A 23,458-nucleotide genomic window follows, 5' to 3' on the forward strand; every position below is an offset into this window, starting at 1 on the left:
ATTTAATAGTGCGTGATTTTATTTACCTTCAATTAAAAAAAAAGCTCATGTGGACAATATATTTTTTTAAGTTACTGGAAGAATTTCATGCATAATACTTGGTTGATTCAAATTATTCTACCAGAAAGTGAAAACAATGATTCTGAAATATCATGATACACAAATACTTTTTTTTTAAATCACTTTTTTAAAATCATTTGGTCGAAATTTTTGAATTCTCCACTTTAATTTTAATTTTGGCATTTGTAACTTACCAATAATTCATTGCCAATAATGTTCACATAAAAATCACCAATAATTTATTTATTTGACATAAAATAAACATAATTTTTGTTTATGCCTCATCCAATAAGCATCAATGTCGATAAAAATGCTATTTGCATAAAAGTAATGAAATATTAATGGTGTTTTTTGAGATGGCACCAACATGCAATACAGCAGTGTCTTTTTGAGGTTTGCAGTGTGTCTAACATGATTGGCTTATACTATAACTTAATGGAATGGAAAGTGACAGGCCGTGCCTGATTTCTCTATGCAGTAGAACTTGTAGTTTCAGTGACCTTTTTACCCGAGTTGTTGTAAATGAAGCAAATCCTTGCATCTTTGTATACTTAATACTGGGTACAATATTTTTTTTTTCTTCTTGCAAGGGTGTCTTTCAAAAATTTTGCAAGTTTAATTGAAAACATTGGGCTGAATCTTAACTCCCAAAAATGGGTGGGTTAGTGTCGTGTCATAGGTTAAAATGCAAAGAATTTGAAACATGAATCCAGCGTGCCCCGAGCCCACCCACTTCCAGTTTTAGCGGAGGCGGGGCAAGGATGACTAATCTTATCACAGGAAGCGGGTTGGTTATTTAAATATTGTAATGAGGCTGCCTGCCTTCATTTTAACATTCTTTCTATTTTTAACCCATTGCAACCCGGTTTCCAGGCCTCAGGAAACCGAGCAGGTTCAAGGAGTCAAGAAGAGCTGAATCCATAAGGTAAGTGCCTTTACAGCACTGCTTGTGGGCCAGGAGGAGCGGAGCGTTTCTTCCAGATCCAGCCAGCTACCCAGTAAACCGCCCCCCCCCCCCCCACCTCCCCCCGAGTGCCATCGGGCTGCCCCCGCCCTCCCCCTGGGACCACCAACCGACCCTCACCCACGATTCAAACCTTCCCCCCACACACGATCCGGACAAACTCTGTGATCCAGACCCCATCCCCCGCCCCATGATCTTTATCCCTCCCCTAATGCACCTACCTGCTTTTGTAAATTTCAGCCTTGAGAAGCAGGCTTCCTGCCCTAAAGTCCTCCAGCCAGTTAATCAGGCTGCCTGTGGGCAGGAACCCGACAGAAAAAAAATTCTGAGAACCCTGCAGTTAAAAACTGCAGGACATTTGAGAAACCTGTTCTTCTGGGTTTCACGACTTCACTATGATCTCACTAAATTGAGATACATTGTTAACAATTTCAAGCACCAAAAGAATCTGTTCTATACAAACATAGAACACACAAGGAGACCGTTCGGCCCTCGTCTCTGTGCCGACTCTTTGCCAGAGCAATCCAAAACTAATTCTGCTACACCACCTTTTCCCCATAGCATGATAATTAAATTTTACCCTAAAAGATGCAATGGTCTACAATTTAACAGCTGCGTAAAGAAATTTCTCCTAAACCTCTCATTACTCACATAATGACATTTCTGGTTGCACCCACACAACTTACACTGTGGTCCAATCCATTTATTTGAGAAACTCTCAACTGGAAGGGAAAATAGATGGGCTTTTGTGATTTGCATTGATTGAAGGAGTTTAGCAAGGTCAGGAAAGATGCTCTATGCCAAGTGATTCACCTTCCAACTGTTTACAAGGCCAAGTAAGGATGGGTGCAGCTGCAACAACACTCAAAATGCAATGTAGATAAATGCAAAGCACTTCCCATGGGGACAAAAAAAATCCAGGCAGGGATTATTACTTAAATGGAAAAAAAAATAATGTGTATGGAAAATGAAAGAGATCTGAGGGGTCCTGGTTGACAATAAATTGAAGTTATCGCAACAATGCTCAGTGGCAGTGAATAAGCATATCAGATGTTGGTTGTATTAAAAGATCAACATTGAGCCAAAATAGTGGAATAATCCTGCCACTTTATAAATCATTGGGGTGACCGCATCTGGAATCACGTGTACAGTTCTGATCACCGTAGTTCAAAAAGGATATTGCAGCTACTGAAATGATACAGAAGAGAACAACCAGAGTGCTTGAAGGGATGGAGGGTTTAGATTATAATGGGCGATCATGTAAACTGGGCATATTGTCACTGGAAAAGAGAAGGTTGAGAAGTGATATGATTGCTGTTTATAAGATTCTAAAAGGACTATATAATATAAACTATGATGAGCTGTTTCGCTTTGCCTAGAACAGTAAAACCAGATGGGATAGCCTGTGATTAACATGGTGTTTCAAAACCAATCTGTGGATCTGCAACAGACTTCCATGGGAGATGGTGGAAGTAAATAGATTTGATTCATCATTCAAATACAAATAAGTTAGATGTCTTTCTGCACATAATATTTTGAGATACAGTATATGACTAATTTGAGACATGACATATTGTAAGTGTAGCTTGCTTGGGAGGAGCAGGTGACTTTGGACCTATGGTACCCACTTTTTTTCCCTGAAAAAGTGCAACATCCCCACCGAGACCTGGGAATCCCTGGCCAAAGATCACCCTAAGTGGAGGAAGTGTATTCGGGAGGGCGCTGAGCATCTCGAGTCTCATCGCCGAGAGCATGCAGAAATCAAGCGCAGGCAGCGAAAAGAGCATGCAGCAAACCTGTCCCACCCACCCTTTCCCTCAACGACTATCTGTCCCACCTGTGACAGGGACTGTGACTCACGTATTGACTGTTCAGCCACCTAAGGATTCATTTTAAGAGTGGCAGCAAGTCTTCCTTGATTCTGAGGGACTGTCTATGATAATGGTACCCAAACTTCTCTATCTGGAGTTTTCCTCACCTCATGTCATTTCTGCGTCAGTTATAGACATATTAATAGAGATTGATTGCTATGTGTAATGTCTGTAAGTTTGTAATGTTGTAGCTCCACACTGTGGATGTGGAAGTATTGTGTTACTGCAACTAAAGGTGAGTAAATGAGTCAGCTGACCAGAAGCTTCCGGAACTTCTGAGATGCTGTCTGCTATTACAGAAAGCTGTGTGTGCTGTGCTCTGTGAATATATCACACTATGATTAGCCAACAACTCTATTATTGTATCATTTGACTACCAAGGTGGTCAAAGGCAAATTAGATGGACCTTGGTCTTTTTTTGTCTAGCAATTCCTATATTCCTACGTTTTGGATAGTCTTAGTGCATTAGAAACAGTTACAGTTGTTGAGGGGAAAATAAATGTTTGGCATTAAAAGAATGAGACAGCTTTAGTAGTGGAGGGGATTTAGGGATTAAATTGAAATCGGGATGATAGTGAAGCTAAGAATATCAATAAATAAAATGAGCTAAAAGTGGAGCTGTAGCTTCTTCTGTTGCATTGCAAGAGGCTTGAAGAAAGTGTGTCAGTGTTTGTTTCAATGTCAGAGAGCTGAAAACATCATAAGCCATCCAGTTACAAGATACAGTTATTTTTTTCGAGTTGACAGCGGACTAAATTAAAAATGTTGAATCTACTGTTCATTACTAAACTTTATAATATTTGGGTAGATAATACAAGCAATGCATTTCAAGAATACCATTTGACTAAGGCATCAGGCAAAAGCAATGCTGCAGTTATTAATATCAATAGTACTTCAAATTTTAGATTATAGCTTGGTGGAACTTACCTTCCATCAATCTTCTGCATTATATCTATAACATATCAAAGTCTTGTATACAGCAAGCATTTGCTGTAAGCATCACAGTTTAGCATATCCTCTGACTCATCAAGAGCATCATCATCATAGATATGTTGCTGATATTGCATATAGTTAGCACTGTCACACACTTAGAATGGAATGGAATCATAGAATGGTTACAGCACAGAGGAGGCCATTCGGCCTGTCGAGCCCGTGCCGGCTCTTTGCAAGAGCACTTCAGCTAGTCCCACTCCCCCACCCTTTCCCCGTAGCCCTGCAAATATTTTTCCTTCAGGTACTTATCCAATTCCTTTTTGAAAACCCTGCCTCCATCACCCTTTCAGCCAGTGAATTCCAGATCCTAACCACTCGCTACCTGAAAAAGATTTTCCTCATTTTGAACATAGCATGAATATGTGACAACTAACATTTTAAATACCGTTATAAATCCCCAGCAGTATTAACAGTGCTACTCAATTGACAAGCACCAGGGCACTGCTTTTCAAAGTTAACAAGGTGCAGGGCTGAGGGTTATAAACAAGACCCTTTACATAGAATTTACAGCAAAGTAACAGGCCATTCATCCCAACCGGTCTATGCCAGTGTTTATGATCCACATGAGCCTCCTCCCGCCCTACTTCATCTAACCCTATCAGCATATCCTTCTATTCCTTTCTCCCTCTTGTACTGATTTAGCTTCCCCTTAAAATGATCGAAGCTATTTGCCTCAACCACTCCATGTGGTAGCAATATTCTCACCACTCTGGGTAAAGAAGTTTCTCCTGAATTCCTTATTGGATTTATTATTGACTATCCATAGTCCCTAGTTTTATACTTTTCATATTCTATTCTTCTCTTAATAATTCTGGAGGGTTGACAAACTCCAGACACCTACAGCAAGAACCGACGGGGGTGGTGGTGCTGAGCATAAATGAGGAGAACATTAACGGGGACAAAGCACTGCAACAGTGCAGAACTAGTTTAAGGAAAGTACAGGTACAGCTTCGAAAATCCGGAAACCTCGGGACTGAGGCTGTTCCAGATTCTGTGTATTTCCGGACTTCAGAACGTCTTCCTGACGCCCGAGTCTGGAAACACCTGGGCCAAGGTAGGTAGGTAGAAACATAGAAATTTACAGTGCAGAAGGAGGCCATTTCGGCCCATCGTGTCCGTGCCAGTTGACAAAGAGCCGCACGGCCCTTGGTCAGCAGCCCAAAAGATTACATAAGAATCTTTGAACAATGTCGGAAAGGCAACGAGCACCCAGCCCAACCAGTCCGCCTTACCACAACTGCGACACCCCTTATACTAAAACATTCTACACTCCACCCCAACCGGAGCCATGTGATCTCCTTGGAGAGGCAAAAACCAGATAAAAACCCAGGCTAATTTAGGGAGAAAAAATCTAGGAAAATTCCTCTCCGACCCATCCAGGTGATCGAAACTAGTCCAGGAGATCACCCTGGCCGTATTCTATTCCCTGCAGTACTTACCATTATATCTGCTCCGTCCAACAAAAGGTCATCCAGTCTAATCAGCTCTGAGTCTGTAACCCTGCAGGTTACTGCACTTTAAGTGCCCATCCAACCATCTCTTAAAAGTGGTGAGGGTTTCTGCATCCACCATTCTTCCAGGCAGCGAGTTCTAGATCCCCACAACCCTCTGCATAAAGAAGCCCCTCCTTCAAATCCCCTCTAAACCTTCCATCAACCACCTTAAAACTATGCCCCCTCGTAATAGACCCCTCCACCAATGGGAATAGACCCTTTCTATCCACTATGTCCAGGTCCCTCAATATTTTGTACACCTCAATGAGGTCTCCTCTCAACCTCCTCTGTTCCAATGAGAACAAACCCAGCCTATCCAATCTGTCCTCATAGCTAAGATTCTCCATTCCAGGCAGCATCCTAGTAAATCTCCTCTGCACCCTCTCTAGGGCAATCACGTCCTTCCTATAATACGGCAACCTGAACTGCACGCAATACTCCAGCTGTGGCCTAACCAAAATATTATACAATTTAAGCATAACCTCCCTGCTCTTATATTCTATGCCTCGGCCAGTAAAGGCAAACATTCCGTATGGCTTCTTAACCACCTTATCCACCTGGCCTGCTACTTTCAGGATCTGTGGATAAGTACTCCAAGATCCCTTTGTTCATTTACACTATTAAGTAGCCTACCGCTTAATGTGTATACGCTTTCCTTATTAGCCCTCCCAAAGTGCATCATCTCACACTTCTCTGAATTAAATTCCATTTGCCACTGTGCTGCCCACCTGACCAGTAGATTGATACCCTCCTGCAGCCCATGACTTTCCTCTTCATTATCAACCACACAGCCAATTTTAGTGTCATCTGCAAACTTCTTAATCATATTCCCTATATTCAAATCTAAATCATTGATATATACTACAAAAAACAAGGGACCCAGTACTGAGCCCTATGGAACCCCACTGGAAACATCCTTCCAGTCACAAAAACATCCATCAATCATTACTCTTTGCTTCCTACCTCCAAGCCAATTTTGGATCCAACTTGACACTTTGCCCTGTATTGCACGGACTTTAGCCTTCATGACCAGTCTACCATGTGGGACCTTATCAAAAGCTTTGCTAGAGTCCATATATACTACATCGTACGCACTACCCTCATTGAGCCTCTTGATTACTTCCTCAAAAAATTCAATCAGGTTAGTCAGACACGATCTTCCCTTAACAAATCTGTGCTGACTGTCCCTAATTAATCCTTGACTTTCCAAATGCAATTTATCCTGTCTTTCAGGATTTTTTCCAAAAATGTTCTTACCACTGAGGCTAGGCTGACAGCTCAGTAATTACTCGGCCTATCCCCTTCTCCCTTCTTAAACAAGGGTACTACATTAGCAGTCCTCCAATCCTCCGGCACCATGCCCAGATCCAAAGAGGACTGGAAAATGATGGTCATGGCCTCTGCTATTTCATAGAAACATAGAAAATAGGTGCAGGAGCAGGCCATTTGGCCCTTCGAGCCTGCACCGCCATTCAATATGATCATGGCTGATTATACAACCTCAGTACCCCATCCCTGGCCTCTCTCCATACCCCCTGATCCCTTTAGCTGTAAGGGCCACATCTAACTCTCTTTTGAATACGTCGAACAAACTGGACTCCACAACTTTCTGTGACAGAGAATTCCACAGGTTCACAACTTTCTGGGTGAAAAAGTTTCTCCTTATCTCGGTCCTATATGGCTTACTCCTTATCGTTAGACTGTGTCCCCTGGTTCTGGACGTCCCCAACATCGGGAACATTCTTCCTGCATCTAACCTGTCCAGTCCCATCAGAATTTTATACGTTTCTTTGAGATCCCCCCTCATTGTTTCAAATTCCAGTGAGTATAAGCCTAGACGATCCAGTCTTTCTTCATATGTCAGTCCTGCCATCCCGGGAATCAGTCTAGTGAACCATCGCTGCACTCCCTCAATAGCAAGCACGTCCTTCTTCAGATTAGGAGACCAAAACTGCACACAATACTCAAGGTGGGGTCTCACCAAGGCCCTGTACAACTGCAGTAAGACCTCCCTGCTCCTGTACTCAAATCCCCTCGCTATGAAGGCCAGCATTCCATTTGCTTTCTTTATTGCCTGCTGTACCTGCATGCCGACTAATATGTCCTTACTATACAGTATAAATGCACACGAGGCCCATACTTGAGAGAAGGTCACTCTGTGACCAGTAACCTTTATTAACCAGCACTGGAGTGATGAAGGTGGGTTGAGCTTCCCCTTTTATACCTGAAAGTCCAGGTTAGGAGTGTCTCCCACAAGTTCACCACCTAGTGGTCAATGTTCACACGGTGTACAACTTAGGTCAGTTTATACATAGGTTACAATGATAGTTGAATACATGACATCACCGCCCCCCCAAAGTCTTATTGGGATCACAGATTAAGCCTCTCTGGTGGTTTACGCTCCCTTGTAGAGCACCTGAGTTGGGGCTCCAGTTGTTGGGCACTGGCCTGAGTGTCTGCTGTTTGCGGTGCCTCAGGCCTGTCTGGACTGCCCACAGTGACTGGGCTCTCCTCCGCTTGGTTCCGGTGGTCGGCCACCTGTGGAGGAGTGAACTCTACATCGTGTTCTTCCTCTGCTTCTTCTGTGGGGTTGCTGAACCTCCTTTTTGTTTGATCCACGTATTTGCGGCAGATTTGTCCATTGGTAAGTTTAACTACCAGAATCCTATTCCCCTCTTTGGCAATCACAGTGCCTGTGAGCTATTTAGGTCCTGCAGCATAGTTGTGGACAAAGACTGGGTCATTGACATCAATACATCGCGTCCTCGCATTCCCGTCATAGTAGTCACATTGTGACTGGTGCCTGCTCTCAATAATTTCTTTCATGGTGGGGTGTATAAGGGATAACCTGGTTTTGAGCTTCCTTTTCATTAGCAGCTCTGCGGGTGGGGCCCCTGTAAGGGAGTGTGGTCGGGATCTATTGGCCAACAGGAGGCGTGATAAGCGGCTTTGTAGGGAACCCCCTTGGATTCTGAGCATCCCCTGTTTGATTATCTGCACTGCTCGTTCCGCCTGGCCGTTTGAGGACGGCTTGAACAGTGCCATTCTGACATGGTTGATACCATTTCCTGCCATGAAGTCCTGGAATTCAATGCTTGTAAAGCACAGACCATTGTAGCTGACCAAGACGTCCGGTAGACCATTGGCGGCGAACATTGCCCGTAGACTTTCTACCGTGGCAGAGGATGTGCTTGAATTGAGAATGTCACACTCGATCCATTTGGAGTAGGCGTCTACTACAACCAAAAACATTTTTTCCATGAAAGGACCTACGTAGTCCACATGGATGTGTGACCATGGCTTGGCGGGCCAGGACCAGGGGCTAACGGGGGATTCCCTGGGTGCATTGCCCAGCTGGGCACACGTGTTGCACCTGCGAACACAAAGTTCCAGGTCTGCATCTATCCCTGGCCACCAAACGTCTGACCTGGCAATTGCCTTCATCATGACAATGCTCGGGTGCTCATTGTGGAGTTCTCTGATGAACATCTCTCTGCCAATCTGGGGCATGACTACTCAGTTTCCCCATAGTAGGCAATCGGCCTGAATCGAGAGTTCATCCTTGCGCCTGTGAAATGGTTCGAATGCCTCAGGGCATGCCCCGTACGTGGCTGCCCAGTCCCCATTCAGGACACATTTCTTGACTAAAGACAGTAGCGGGTCTCTATTTGTCCAGACTTTAATCTGACAGGCTGTCACAGGTGAGCCTTCACTTTCGAAAGCTTCAACAGCCATGACCATCTCAGCAGCATGCTCGGTTGCCCCCTCGGTGGTGGCTAGTGGGAGCTTGCTGAATGCATTAGCGCAGTTTTCAGTGCCCGGTCTGTGCCAAATTGTACAGTCATAGGTGGCTAACGTGAATGCCCATGTCAGTATGCGGGCCGATGCATTTGCAGTTGTGGCCTTGTTGTCGGCCAAAAGGGACATTAGGGGTTTGCGATCTGTCTCCAGCTCAAATTTCCTGCCAAACAGGTACTGGTGCAGTTTTTTTACATCATATACACATGCAAGCGCTTCCTTTTCTACCATCCCGTAGCCCCGTTCTGCCTGGGACAGACTTCTGGAGGCATAAGCTACCGACTGTAACTGACCCTTGGCATTAACATGCTGCAACACACACCCGACCCCATAGGACGACGCGTCGCACGTTAAAACAAGTTTCTTAATGGGTCATATAGCGTTAACAGATTGTTGGAGCATAACAAATTTCGTGCTCTATCAAAAGCCCTTTCCTGGCTTTCCCCCAGACCCATTCATGACCTTTGCGTAGGAGCACATGTAGCGGCTCTAACAGCGTGCTCAATTTGGGAAGAAAGTTACCAAAACAGTTCAGGAGCCCCAGGAATGAACGCAGCTCCGTCGTGTTACCGGGTCTGGGTGCTCTCTGGATCGCTTCTGTTTTGGACGCAGTAGCTCTGATCCCGTCTGCTGCTACCCTCATCCCCAGGTATTCTACCTCTGGAGCTAGGAAGACGCACTTCGCCTTTTTCAGTCGCAGACCTACCCGGTCTAGTCTGCGTAGCACCTCCTCCAGTTTGCGGAGGTGTTCTTCAGTATCACAACCCGTGATGAGGATGTCGTCTTGAAAAACCACTGTCCTTGGAATCGACTTGAGGAGGCTTTCCATATTTCATTGCAAGATCGCGGCGGCCGAGCGAATCCCAAACGGACATCTGTTGTACTCAAACAACCCCTTGTGTGTTGTGATGGTGGTCAGCTTCTTCGACTCACTCACCAGCTCCTGGGTTATGTAAGCTGAGGTCAGGTCCAATTTTGAAAAAAGTTTGCCACCGGATAGCGTCGCAAAAAGATCCTCCGCTCTCGGTAGCGGGTACTGGTCTTGGAGTGACACCCGATTGATGGTGGCCTTGTAATCACCACATATCCTGACCGACCCATCCGCCTTGAGCACCGGTACAATTGGGCTCGCCCAATCACTGAATTCGACTGGCGAGATGATGCCTTCCCTCAGCAGTCGGTCCAATTCGCCTTCTATCTTTTCCCGCATCACGTACGGCACTGCTCTGGCCTTGTGGTGTACTGGCCTGGCGTCCGGGTTTATGTGAATCACTACCTTGGTCCCCATGAAAGTGTCAATGCCGGATTGAAATAGTGAGTCAAATTTGTCCAGGACCTGTGAGCATGATATTTGCTCCACAGAAGAAATTGCATTGACATCGCCCCATTTCCAGTTCATGACAGCCAGCCAACTCCTCCCCAGTAGTGCGGGATCGTCCCCCGGGACAAAACAGAGTGCCAACCTGTTCTCCGAATCTTTGTGGGTCACGACTACCGTGGCGCTGCCAAGCACCGGAATGATCTCCTTTGTATATATCTGTAGCTGTGCGTCAATTGGCAATAATTTTGGCCTCCTGGTCTTGGATGCCCACAACTTGTCGAACTGTTTGATACTCATCAGGGGCTGTGTCTAGCTCCATTGATACTGGGATGCCATTGAGGAGCACTTTCATCATTATCGGTGACGTCCTGGTGTATGAACTGTATATGTGCTCCACGTGAACTCGCTGAACTTCAGCTTCCAGCGATTTCCCCCAGTGTCCATTTGGCCTCGTAGGGCTTACATTGGGCCCGTCCTCCTCGTACATCAACCTGGCTGCAGGCTTCCTGCACATACGCGCCAAGTGACCGTTGACGTTGCAGTTTCTGCAGGTATATTGCTGATACCTGCAAGCCCTGGCTGGGTGTTTGCCTCCACACCTCCAACATGAGCCGTTGTTGGAAACAAAAGGTCCATTACCAGTCGATCATCTCTGACTGTCTCTGTAACTGTCCTTAAGCGCACCATTGACAGGGGTTGATGGCCCCATTACTGGCCGCATTGTCCCTTGCGATGGCATGAATTGCCGGTCAGCTAGCCATTGTCTCTGTTGAATTCCCCCTTTGGGTTCGACTACATGCTCGGGCATGTCCGATTGCCCCTGTCTGCCTGGAGAACTGTGTGCCGTGTTAACAATGTTGACTCCCTGTCCATTTGCTGCATTTAAACCAAGATTTTTGTCAAACATCATTCTGGTCTCTTTCTCCCGAGATAAATGTCTGGGCCATCAAAGCCGCCGTTTCCAGGGTCAAGTCTTTGGTCTCAATCAATTCCCTGAAAACCCCAGCGTGCCCGATGCCCTCAATAAAAAAGTCTCGCAGCATCTCCGCTCTGCATGCATCTGGGAAATTACATAGGCTCGCCATTCGCCGGAGGTTTGCCACAAAGTCTGGAACGCTTTTCCCTTCTCGCCGCCGGTACGAGTAAAACCCGTGTCTCACCATGTGCATGCTGTTCGCCGGTTTAAAGTATTCCCCGATCAACTTACTGAGCTCTTCAAATGTCTTGTCCACCGGCTTCTCTGGTGCTAGAAGGTCCTTCATCAGGGAGTACGTCCTGGATCCACAAATCATCAGGAGATGAGCCCTGCGTTTGTCGGCCGAATCCTGTCCCAGCCATTACTTAGTGACGAAATTTTGCTGTAGTCTCTCAATAAAATCATCCCAATCATCACCAACACAGTACCTCTTGTCTGTGCTGCTAGTGGCCATGCTCGCGTGGTTTAAATCCCAGTTTCTCGTCGCCAATAATATGTCCTTACTATACAGTATAAATGCACACGAGGCCCATACTTGAGAGAAGGTCACTCTGTGACCAGTAACCTTTATTAACCAACACTGAAGTGATGGAGGTGGGTGGAGCTTCCCCTTTTATACCTGATAGTCCAGTTCAGGAGTGTCTCCCACAAGTTCACCACCTAGTGGTCAATGTTCTCATGGTGTACAACTTAGGTCAGTTTAGACATAGGTTACAATGACAGTTGAATACATGACACCTACCTTCAATGACTGATGTACCATGACACCCAAGACTCGTTGAATCTCTCCTTTTATTAATCTGTCACCATTCAGATAATAATCTGCCTTCCTGTTTTTGCCACCAAAGTGGATAACCTCACATTTATCCACATTATCCTACATCTGCCATGCATTTTCCCATTCACCTAACCTGTCCAAGTCCCCCTGCAACTTCTTAGCATCGTCCTCGCAGCTCGCCCTGCCACCCAGCTTAGTGTCATCTGCAAACTTGGAGATATTACATTCAATTCCTTCGTCTAAATCATTAATGTATATTGTAAATAGCTGGGGTACCAGTACTGAACCCTGCGGCACCCCACTAGTCACTGTCTATCATTCTGAAAAGGGTCCGTTTATTCCCACTCTTTGCTTCCTGTCTGCCAACCAGTTCTCTATCCATGTCAATACATTACCCCTAATACCATGTGCTTTAATTTTGTACACTAATCTCTTGTGTGGGACCTTGTCAAAAGCCTTTTGAAAGTCCAAATACACCACATCCACTGGTTCTCCCTTATCCACTCTACTAGTTACATCCTCAAAAAATTTGGAAGATTTGTCGAGCATGATTTCCCTTTCATAAATCCATGCTGACTTGGACCGATCCTGTCACTGCTTTCCAAATGCACTGCTATTACATCTTTAATAATTGATTCCTGCATTTTCCCCACCACCAATGTCAGGCTAACCGGTCTGTAATTCCCTGTTTTCTCTCTCCCTCCATTTTTAAAAAAGTGGGGTTACATTAGCTACCCTCCAATCCATAGGAACTGATCCTGAATCCATGGAATGTTGGAAAATGACTACCAATGCATCTACTATTTCTAGTGCCACTTCCTTAAGTACTCTGGGATGCAGACTATCAGGTCCTGGGGATTTATCGGCCTTCAGTCTCTTCAATTTCCCTAACACCATTTCCTGACTAATAAGCATTTCCCTCAGTTCGCCCTTCTCGCTTGACCCTCGGTCCTCTTGTATTTTCAGGAGGTTATTCGTGTCTTCCTTAGTGAAGACAGAACCAAAGTATTTATTCAATTGATCTGCCATTTCCTTGTTCCCCATTATGAATTTACCTGATTCTGACTGCAAGGGACCTACATTAGTCTTCACTAATCTTTTTCTCTTCACACATCTATGGAAGCTTTTGCAGTTAGTTTTTATGTTCCCTGCAAGCTTACTCTCATACTCTATTTTCCCCCTCCTAATTAAACCCTTCGTCCTCATCTGCTGAATTCTAAATTTCCCCCAGTCCTCAGGTTTGCTGTTTTTTCTGGCCAATTATATGCCTCTTCCTTGGATTTAACACTTTCCCTAATTTCCCTTGTTAGCCACGGCTGTGCCACCTTCCTTTTTTATTTTTACGCCACACAAGGATGTACAATTGTTGTAGTTCATCCATGTGATCTTTAAATGTCTGCCATTGCCTATCCACCGTCAACCCTTTAAGTATCATTCACCAGTCTATCCTAGCCAATTCACGTCTCATACCGTCGAAGTTTCCTTTCTTTACGTTCAGGACCCTACTCTCTGAATTAACTGTGTCACTCTCCATCTTAATGAAGAATTCTACCATATTATGGTTACTCTTCCCCAAGGGGCCTCGCACGACCAGATTGCTAATTAATCCTCTCTCCTTACACAAGACCCAGTCTAGGATGACTTGCTCTCTAGTTGGTTCCTCGACATATTGGTCCAGAAAACCATCCCTTATACACTCCAGGAAATCCTCCTCCAAAGTATTGCTACCAGTTTGGTTAGCCCAATCAATATGTCGATTAAAGTTACCCATGATAACTGCTGTACCCTTATTGCACATGTCCCTAATTTCCTGTTTGATGCCATCCCCAACATCCCTACCACTGTTTGGTGGTCTGTACACAACTCCCACTAACGTTTTCTGCCCTTTGGTGTTTCGCAGCTCTACCCATATAGATTCCACATCATCCACGCTAATGTCCTTCCTTATTATTGCGTTAATCTCCACTTTAACCAGTAACACTATCCCACCTCCTTTTCCTTCCTGTCTATCCTTCCTGAATATTGAATACCCCTGGATATTGAGTTCCCAGCCCTGGTTACCTTGGAGCCATGTCTCCGTAATCCCAATTATATCATATCCGTTAACAGCTATCTGTGCAGTTAATTCATCCACCTTATTACGAATGCTCCTTGCATTGAGACTCCGAGCCTTTAGGCTTGTTTTTTTACTCTTTGTCCTCTTAGAATTCTGTTGTAATGTGGCCCTTTTTAATTTTTGCCCTTGTTTTCTTTGCCCTCCACTCTTGCGTTTCTCCTTCCTACCTCTTTTACTGGGATGCATTTCATCGGACCTGGGAACTTATCTACTTTCAAAGCTGCTAAACCCCTTAATACTTCCTCTCTCACTATATTTATTTCATCCAGAGTATCACATTCCTCCGCGATAGCAGTATCTGCATTGCCCCTTTCCTTTGTGAAAACAGATGCAAAGTATTCGTTAAGAACCCTCCCAACATTTTCTGCCTCCATACAAAGATTACCCTCATAGTCTCTAATAGGCTCTACCCTTTCTTTAGTTACCCTCTTACTCTTAATACATTTATAGAACATCTTAGGATTTTCTTTAATTTTACTGACCAAGAATTTCTCGTGCTCTCTCTTAGCATTCCTAATATCCTTTTTAATTTTGCCTCTTAACTTTCTATATTCCTCTAAAGATTCTAAAGTATTTAGCCGTTGATATATGACTTAAGGGTCCCTTTTTTTCTTAATCCTCCCCTGTAAGTCCCTAGACATCCAGGGGGCTCTAGAATTATTTTTCCCAGCCTTATTCTTTAAGGGCACATGTTTGGCCTGAACCTTCCAGATCTCCTCCTTAAATGCCTCCCATTGATCCAACATTGATTTACCCACAAGTAGCTGTTTCCAGTCCACCATGGCCAAATCACTCCTTAACTTAGCAAAATTAGTTTTTCCCCAATTCAAAACTTTTATTCTAGGCCTATTCTTGTCCTTATCCATAACCAACTTGATTCTGACTGAATTATGGTCACTGGCACCCAAGTGCTGTCCCACTAATACCCCTTCAACCTGCCCAGCTTCATTCCCCAAAACTAAATCCAAGACTGCCCCCTCTCGTGTTGGGCTTGCTACATACTGACTAAAAAAGTTCTCTTGAATGCATTTCAAGAATTCCGCACCCTCTATACCCTTCACACTAAATTTGTCCTGATCAATATTTGGATAGTTAAAGAGGGGCAGGTTTGGCAGATCAATATTCCTTGCTATTGCCCCCATATCTGGGAATGCATGGCCTCCACCCTTCTTTCCTAAGCCCCAACATCGATGGGCTTGTCTGAGTCCTCTTCAGAACTCGCATGTGACCTCGCCCCCTGGAGAGATGGCATCCGAGGTTGACTTGGCCCTTCAACATGCTGCAGCCCAATAGGCCCTGGTGCATCACCCAGTGCAGACTCCTCTGCTACATCTAACTGACCCGACCGCCTACTCCCAGTATCTGAGCTGGCGCGTGCAAGTGTAGGAAGCAGTGGCACGGTGCTGCCAGCAGTGTCCCCCTCTTCCTCTTCCTCATCGGACATGGTACCAACATATGTAATTGCCTCTAAGGTGTCATCGTGGCTTGCGCTCCCAATGGCCTCTAGGGATGTCCTCATGGCTATGGTTGCCAGTGCCCTCAAGGCTGTCATCATGGCTTTGCCTTCCCTAGCTAAATTGGTGGCTGGGCAGAAGCCGCAGTTTACCTGCAAATTCCACCCCCCCCCCCCCCCGCTTCCCTCACCCCCAAACAACCAATTTAACTGTTGGCATTCCAGCAGCATTGGGGCCGCCCACCACAGTCAGGCAGGGGCCTAGTTAAAATGTGAAAGTCACGACATGATGATATCAATGGTGCTGTAACAGTTTATTAAAGAGCAAACATTGGGTGGCCCGCACGGAATGGTCAGAAGAGGCCACGTTAAATATATATATATTCAAATTCCTGTTCCTCCTGGCCCCATACTAATTCTCAGGCCTCCCCAGACCTGGCCTTCCCTTTTACTCCCACCTCCGCCAACTCTTTGGAGCCCCACTTTGAACAGGAGACATTGCAAACAAATTTAAATAATTTAAATGATCTCCACAGATGTTGGCTGACCTGTTGAGATTTCCAGCATTTTCTGTTTTTATTTCAGATTCCAGCTTCCATAGTATTTTGCTTTATTAAATTTAAATAAGGCCTGGGAGTTAAAGTGGCCCGAGTCTCACGTCGAAAAATCTGTGGGTTACCTTACACCCTGTCCACTTCAGGTTAAAATTGGGGCTATATTGTTAATATTGCATATTCTGTTTCCTTCTCAATCTTGGGAACAGTTGTATTTTTCCTGCCTTTCAAGTCATATATCATAGGCGGTCCCTTAAACGAGGATGATTTGCTTCCACATGGTTTCACAGATGTTTCAACGAAGGACCCGATATTCCAGTCCTGAACTCCAATTGAAGGGGTGGAAGATGCCTATGTGTAGATTTTTTTAATGTGTGGTGACCGTTGCACATCAGCCACCACATGGGCTTGACAGAGCTAGGCCTTTATCTAGTGGCAAGGGTTAACCAGGACGACTGGAGACCAGCTCTGCTGCACGGACCTAGTGTGCACACATATCGCAGTGTGAGCTGGCCCGTGCTGCCCCTGGGCCCTCGGCTCTTCTGGGCCCCGTACCCTCATTTGCTGTACCTCTGCCACGATCTTTTGCCGCTCCTCCACCACAAAGCATTCGCCGCACCTCATATTCCTCATATACTGAGCTATTGTCCCCCCACCAATCACAGCAGCAAACCCCGCGCCCGCTCACAGGGGCAAAGATTGACGGCCATAGTTGACCGTAATTGACGCCCAGGTCATAATGACACTGATGACGCCGTAAGAGGTTCAATAGTTGGGATGCGACACTTGTGGCTGTCCAGAGGATCCCTGGATATGAAGCCATAGGTAGAACATCCGGGTGTGGCTGTTAGGCAGGGAAAGGATTCCTGACCAGGGCCAACAGGAGGGATTGATGTGGGAAGCACGGAGTTAATGTGCAACATAGAAACATAGAAAATAGGTGCAGGAGCAGGCCGTTCAGCCCTTCTAGCCTGCACCGCCATTCAATGAGTTCATGGCTGAACATGAAACTTCAGTACCCCCTTCCTGCTTTCTCGCCATAACCCTTGATCCCCCGAGTAGTAAGGACTTCATCTAACTCCCTTTTGAATATATTTAGTGAATTGGCCTCAACTACTTTCTGTGGTAGAGAATTCCACAGGTTCACCACTCTCTGGGTGAAGAAGTTTCTCCTCATCTCGGTCCTAAATGGCTTACCCCTTATCCTCAGACTGTGACCCCTGGTTCTGGACTTCCCCAACATTGGGAACATTCTTTCTGCATCTAACCTGTCTAAACCCGTCAGAATTTTAAACGTTTCTATGAGGTCCCCTCTCATTCTTCTGAACTCCAGTGAATACAAGCCCAATTGATCCAATCTTTCTTGATAGGTCAGTCCCGCCATCCCGGGAATCAGTCTGGTGAACCTTCGCTGCACTCCCTCAATAGCAAGAATGTCCTTCCTCAAGTTAGGAGACCAAAACTGTACACAATACTCCAGGTGTGGCCTCACCAAGGCCCTGTACAACTGTAGCAACACCTCCCTGCCCCTGTATTCAAATCCCCTCGCTATGAAGGCCAACATGCCATTTGCTTTCTTAACCGCCTGCTGCACCTGCATGCCAACCTTCAATGACTGATGTACCATGACACCCAGGTCTCGTTGCACCTTCCCTTTTCCTAATCTGTCACCATTCAGATAATAGTCTGTCTCTCTGTTTTTACCACCAAAGTGGATAACCTCACATTTATCCACATTATACTTCATCTGCCATGCATTTGCCCACTCACCTAACCTATCCAAGTCACTCTGCAGCCTAATAGCATCCTCCTCGCAGCTCACACTGCCACCCAACTTAGTGTCATCCGCAAATTTGGAGATACTGCATTTAATCCCCTCGTCTAAATCATTAATGTACAATGTAAACAGCTGGGGCCCCAGCACAGAACCTTGCGGCACTCCACTAGTCACTGCCTGCCATTCTGAAAAGTACCCGTTTACTCCTACTCTTTGCTTCCTGTCTGACAACCAGTTCTCAATCCACGTCAGCACACTACCCCCAATCCCATGTGCTTTAACTTTGCACATTACTCTCTTGTGTGGGACCTTGTCGAAAGCCTTCTGAAAGTCCAAATATACCACATCAACTGGTTCTCCTTTGTCCACTTTACTGGAAACATCCTCAAAAAATTCCAGAAGATTTGTCAAGCATGATTTCCCTTTCACAAATCCATGCTGACTTGGACCTATCATGTCACCATTTTCCAGATGCACTGCTATGACATCCTTAATAATTGATTCCATCATTTTACCCACTACTGAGGTCAGGCTGACCGGTCTATAATTCCCTGTTTTCTCTCTCCCTCCTTTTTTAAAAAGTGGGGTTACATTGGCTACCCTCCACTCCATAGGAACTGATCCAGAGTCAATGGAATGTTGGAAAATGACTGTCAATGCATCCGCTATTTCCAAGGCCACCTCCTTAAGTACTCTAGGATGCAGGCCATCAGGCCCTGGGGATTTATCTGCCTTCAATCCCATCAATTTCCCCAACACAATTTCCCGACTAATAAAGATTTCCCTCAGTTCCTCTTCCTTACTAGACCCTCTGACCCCTTTTATATCCGGAAGGTTGTTTGTATCCTCCTTAGTGAATACCGAACCAAAGTACTTGTTCAATTGATCCGCCATTTCTTTGTTCCCCGTTATGACTTCCCCTGATTCTGACTGCAGGGGACCTACGTTTGTCTTCACCAACCTTTTTCTCTTTACATACCTATAGAAACTTTTGCAATCCGCCTTAATGTTCCCTGCAAGCTTCTTCTCGTACTCCATTTTCCCTGTCCTAATCAAACCCTTTGTCCTCCTCTGCTGAGTTCTAAATTTCTCCCAGTCCCCAGGTTCGCTGCTATTTCTGGCCAATTTGTATGCCACTTCCTTGGCTTTAATACTATCCCTGATTTCCCTAGATAGCCACGGTTGAGCCACCTTCCCCTTTTTATTTTTACGCCAGACAGGAATGTACAATTGTTGTACTTCATCCATGCGGTCTCTAAATGTCTGCCATTGCCCATCCACAGTCAACCCCCTAAGTATCATTCGCCAATCTATCCTAGCCAATTCACGCCTCATACCTTCAAAGTTACCCTTCTTTAAGTTCTGGACCATGGTCTCTGAAATTACTGTTTCATTCTCCATCCTAATGCAGAATTCCACCATATTATGGTCACTCTTCCCCAAGGGGCCTCGCACAATGAGATTGCTAATTAATCCTCTCTCATTACACAACACCCAGTCTAAGATGGCCTCCCCCCTAGTTGGTTCCTCAACATATTGGTCTAGAAAACCATCCCTTATGCACTCCAGGAAATCCTCCTCCACCGTATTGCTTCCAGTTTGGCTAGCCCAATCTATGTGCATATTAAAGTCACCCATTATAACTGCTACACCTTTATTGCATGCACCCCTAATTTCCTGTTTGATGCCCTCCCCAACATCCCTATTACTGTTTGGAGGTCTGTACACAACTCCTACTAACGTTTTTTGCCCTTTGGTGTTCTGCAGCTCTACCCATATAGATTCCACATCATCCAAGCTAATGTCTTTCCTAACTATTGCATTAATCTCCTCTTTAACCAGCAATGCTACCCCACCTCCTTTTCCTTTTATTCTATCCTTCCTGAATGTTGAATACCCCTGAATGTTGAGTTCCCAGCCCTGATCATCCTGGAGCCACGTCTCCGTAATCCCAATCACATCATATTTGTTAACATCTATTTGCACAATTAATTCATCCACCTTATTGCGGATACTCCTTGCATTAAGACACAAAGCCTTCAGGCTTGTTTTATTAACACCCTTTGTCCTTTTAGAATTTTGCTGTACAGTGGCCCTTTTTGTTCTTTGCCTTGGGTTTCTCTGCCCTACACTTTTCCTCATCTCCTTTCTGTCTTTTGCTTTTGCCTCATTTTTGTTTCCCTCTGTCTCCCTGCATTGGTTCCCATCCCCCTGCCATATTAGTTTAAATCCTCCCCAACAGCACTAGCAAACACTCCCCCTAGGACATTGGTTCCAGTCCTGCCCAGGTGCAGACCGTCCGGTTTGTACTGGTCCCACCTCCCCCAGAACCGGTCCCAATGCCCCAGGAATTTGAATCCCTCCCTGCTGCACCACTGCTCAAGCCACGTATTCATCTGCGCTATCCTGCGATTCCTACTCTGACTATCACGTGGCACTGGTAGCAATCCCGAGATTACTACTTTTGAGGTCCTACTTTTTAATTTAGCTCCTAGCTCCTTAAATTCGTTTCGTAGGACCTCATCCCTTTTTTTGCAAGTACTGTCCCTGTCAACCTATGTACCATATTACTTCTTCAGCATTCTAACCTCCAGCCTCCTTTGCTACAATTTTGCTGTCATTCATCTTCTCAGTGCATTCTGTTATGACCACCTTTATTTATTAACGCCGAGCAAAAAGAAAATTGAAAAGTAACTGAACTGTTGTGGAGTCTCAATAGAGTAAAATCACAATAGAGTTAAAACCATTATGTGCAAATATCAGAAAGCTTGTTATTGTGCTTGCTCATAGGAGTACATTGTATTCAGGACACTAAAGTTAGTCTTGATTACCATTTACTTACAACAAGAAATCACACAAATATCAGTGGCAATTTAAGGTTTTGAAAACCCTGCCATTTTTTCCCATAATTTTGCTAAGATGTAAGTGTTTTCAAACACAAGATAGGCTAATTCTCTGTGACCTTCATGTTTTGTGAAGTGTGCACAGTAGAGAGCTCAATCAGCACTGATAGTGCATTCTTGTGGTTACAGAAGCAGAATGATTGAGAACGGCCTGAAACAGTGCATGTTGGAGACTAGGAGCATGTGCTGAAAAATGCTGTGACAAAGAACAGGAAGCAAAAAATAATGAACAGCAAATTAAGATATTGCTAAGCTTTAAATAAAATCAAATAGAAACACAAGACTTACTCCAGAAATTCATGTTAACTAATAAGAATATTCCTGAAAGGCAAAATGCAGCAAAACTGAGTAAATACAAATAAATTATTTAAAGCAGGAAAATAATGATGATGAATGTACAAGCCAAAAAAAAATATTTTTATATTTTGGCAAGTTGTACAGATTTTGACAGTTAAAATTTAAATCTGGTGAATAGACCCTTGACATTCAACGACACTACCCCCACCATCAACATCCTGGAGGTCACCATTGACCCTGAATACTGTGGCAACAAGAGCAGGTTAGAGGCTGGGTATTCTGCAGTGAGCGTCTCACCTCCTGACTCCCTAAAGCCTTTCCACCATCTATAAGGAACAAGTCAGGAGTGTGAAGGAATACGCTCCACTTGCCTGGATGAATGCAGCTCCAACAACACTCAAGAAGCTCGACACCATCCAGGACAAAGCAACCGGCTTGACACCCCATCCATCACCTTAAACATCCACTCTCTCCGCCATTGGCACACCATGGCTGCAGTGTGTATCATCTACAAGATGCACGGCAGCAACTCGCCAAGGCTTCTTTGGCAGCACCTCCCAAACCTGTGACCTCTACCATCTAGAAGGACAAGGGCAGCAGGCACCAAGTCACACACCATCCTGACTATATAATTCCTTTATCGTCACTGGGTCAAAATCCTGGAACTCTCTCCATAACAGCACCTTGGGCGTACCTTCATCACACGGACTGCAGCGGTTCAAGAAGGCGGCTCACCACGGTCTTCTCAAGGGCAATAAGGATGGGCAATAAATGCTCAGCGCCGCCCACATCCCATGAACGAACTTTAAAAAGTATTTTTCAGTATTTAGACTTGTACATATCTATAGATATAAGTGTCAGCTGTGGCTCAGTGGGTAGCACTCTCGCATCTGTGTCAGAAGCTTGTGGGTTCAAGTTCCACTCCAGGGACTTCAGCATCAAAATAAATCTAAGTTGACACTCCAGTGCGGTAATGAGAGAGCGCTGCACTGTCAGAGGTGCTACCTTTCGGATGAAACAAACTGAGGTCCCGTCTGCTCTCTCAAGTAGAAGTAAAAGGTCCTATGCCACTATTTCAAAGAAGAGCAGGGGAGTTATCCCTGGTGTCCTGGACAATATTTATCCCTCAATCAACATAACAGAAAAACAGATTATCTGGTCATTAGCACATTGCTGTTTGTGGGAGCTGACTTGTGCATAAATTGGCTGCTGTGTTTTACATATTACAACAGTGACTTCATTGGCTATAAAGCGTTTTGAGACATTTGGTGGTCGTGAAAGGCATTATATAAATCCAAGTCTTTTAAGTCTTCTTAAGGAAAATGTCGGTTGTGCCTTTAGCTGCCAAGGCCCTAAACTCTGGAATTCCCTCCCTAAACTCTTCATCCCGCTTATCCTTTATGACATCCTTGAAAGCCTACTTCTTTGACCTGTCCTAATGGCCCGGAATTTGCCGTCAGCGGTGAAGCAACATGTTCATCGCTGACCTCTAAGAAAGCTTCTCAGAAAGGTCCAGCGATCTCTGTGGCATGTAATTCAGCTTTCCTAACCCTTTGTTTGAATCTGGTGCCAAATCATGTGACTCCTAAGTGTCCAGCAACAGTGATGTCATCAAGCTGGCTAAGCAGCCAATCATATTGAAGAATTCTCACAGACAGCAAACCAGGAAGTCAAATACACAGATTCTAATTTACTTTAAAAAAAAATTTACAGAGCGAAATAAATATTGGGACCTACACATATGACTACGGTAGAAACTGAAATCCAATAAACACAGTTTAAAAATATATATTATATTAAAAACTTGTCATTCTTAATCATATTAATGGAAACATTCCACAAATATAAAATTTGTTTTTCAGGGCTGGAACAGTTATTCAGCAGACAGTACGCCGTTAAAACACCTGTTATATCTCTTTCCACAAGGCTTAAAGTTTTAGTTTTTTTTTAACAAGGATATTCTATCATAAAAGGGGAAGTTCTCATGCTTGTATGTGATTTCAACTGATTGCCGGCTCTGGGGAGTTCCACAGTGCAACCAAATAGTGGAACAGGGAATGACTGACCACAACTTGAAGATTTCCGTGTTTATCTGCATTTGCGC

At 44.8% G+C, this 23,458-nt stretch overlaps 1 protein-coding gene across 1 annotated transcript in view; it reads left to right on the forward strand.

The window, feature by feature from the left end:
• Nucleotides 1–2,438: 2,438 nt before the first annotated feature.
• LOC139262779 (uncharacterized) overlaps nucleotides 2,439–23,458 on the forward strand; it is a 28,906-nt gene continuing 7,886 nt past the window's right edge. Inside the window, exons 1-2 of the mRNA XM_070877930.1 lie at nucleotides 2,439–2,496; nucleotides 4,706–4,942. Coding sequence (XP_070734031.1) covers nucleotides 2,439–2,496; nucleotides 4,706–4,942 — 295 coding nt within the window. The remainder of the gene's footprint in view (nucleotides 2,497–4,705; nucleotides 4,943–23,458) is intronic.

Source organism: Pristiophorus japonicus, chromosome 4 (assembly GCF_044704955.1).
Source record: "Pristiophorus japonicus isolate sPriJap1 chromosome 4, sPriJap1.hap1, whole genome shotgun sequence".
Taxonomy (NCBI): Eukaryota; Metazoa; Chordata; class Chondrichthyes; family Pristiophoridae; genus Pristiophorus; species Pristiophorus japonicus.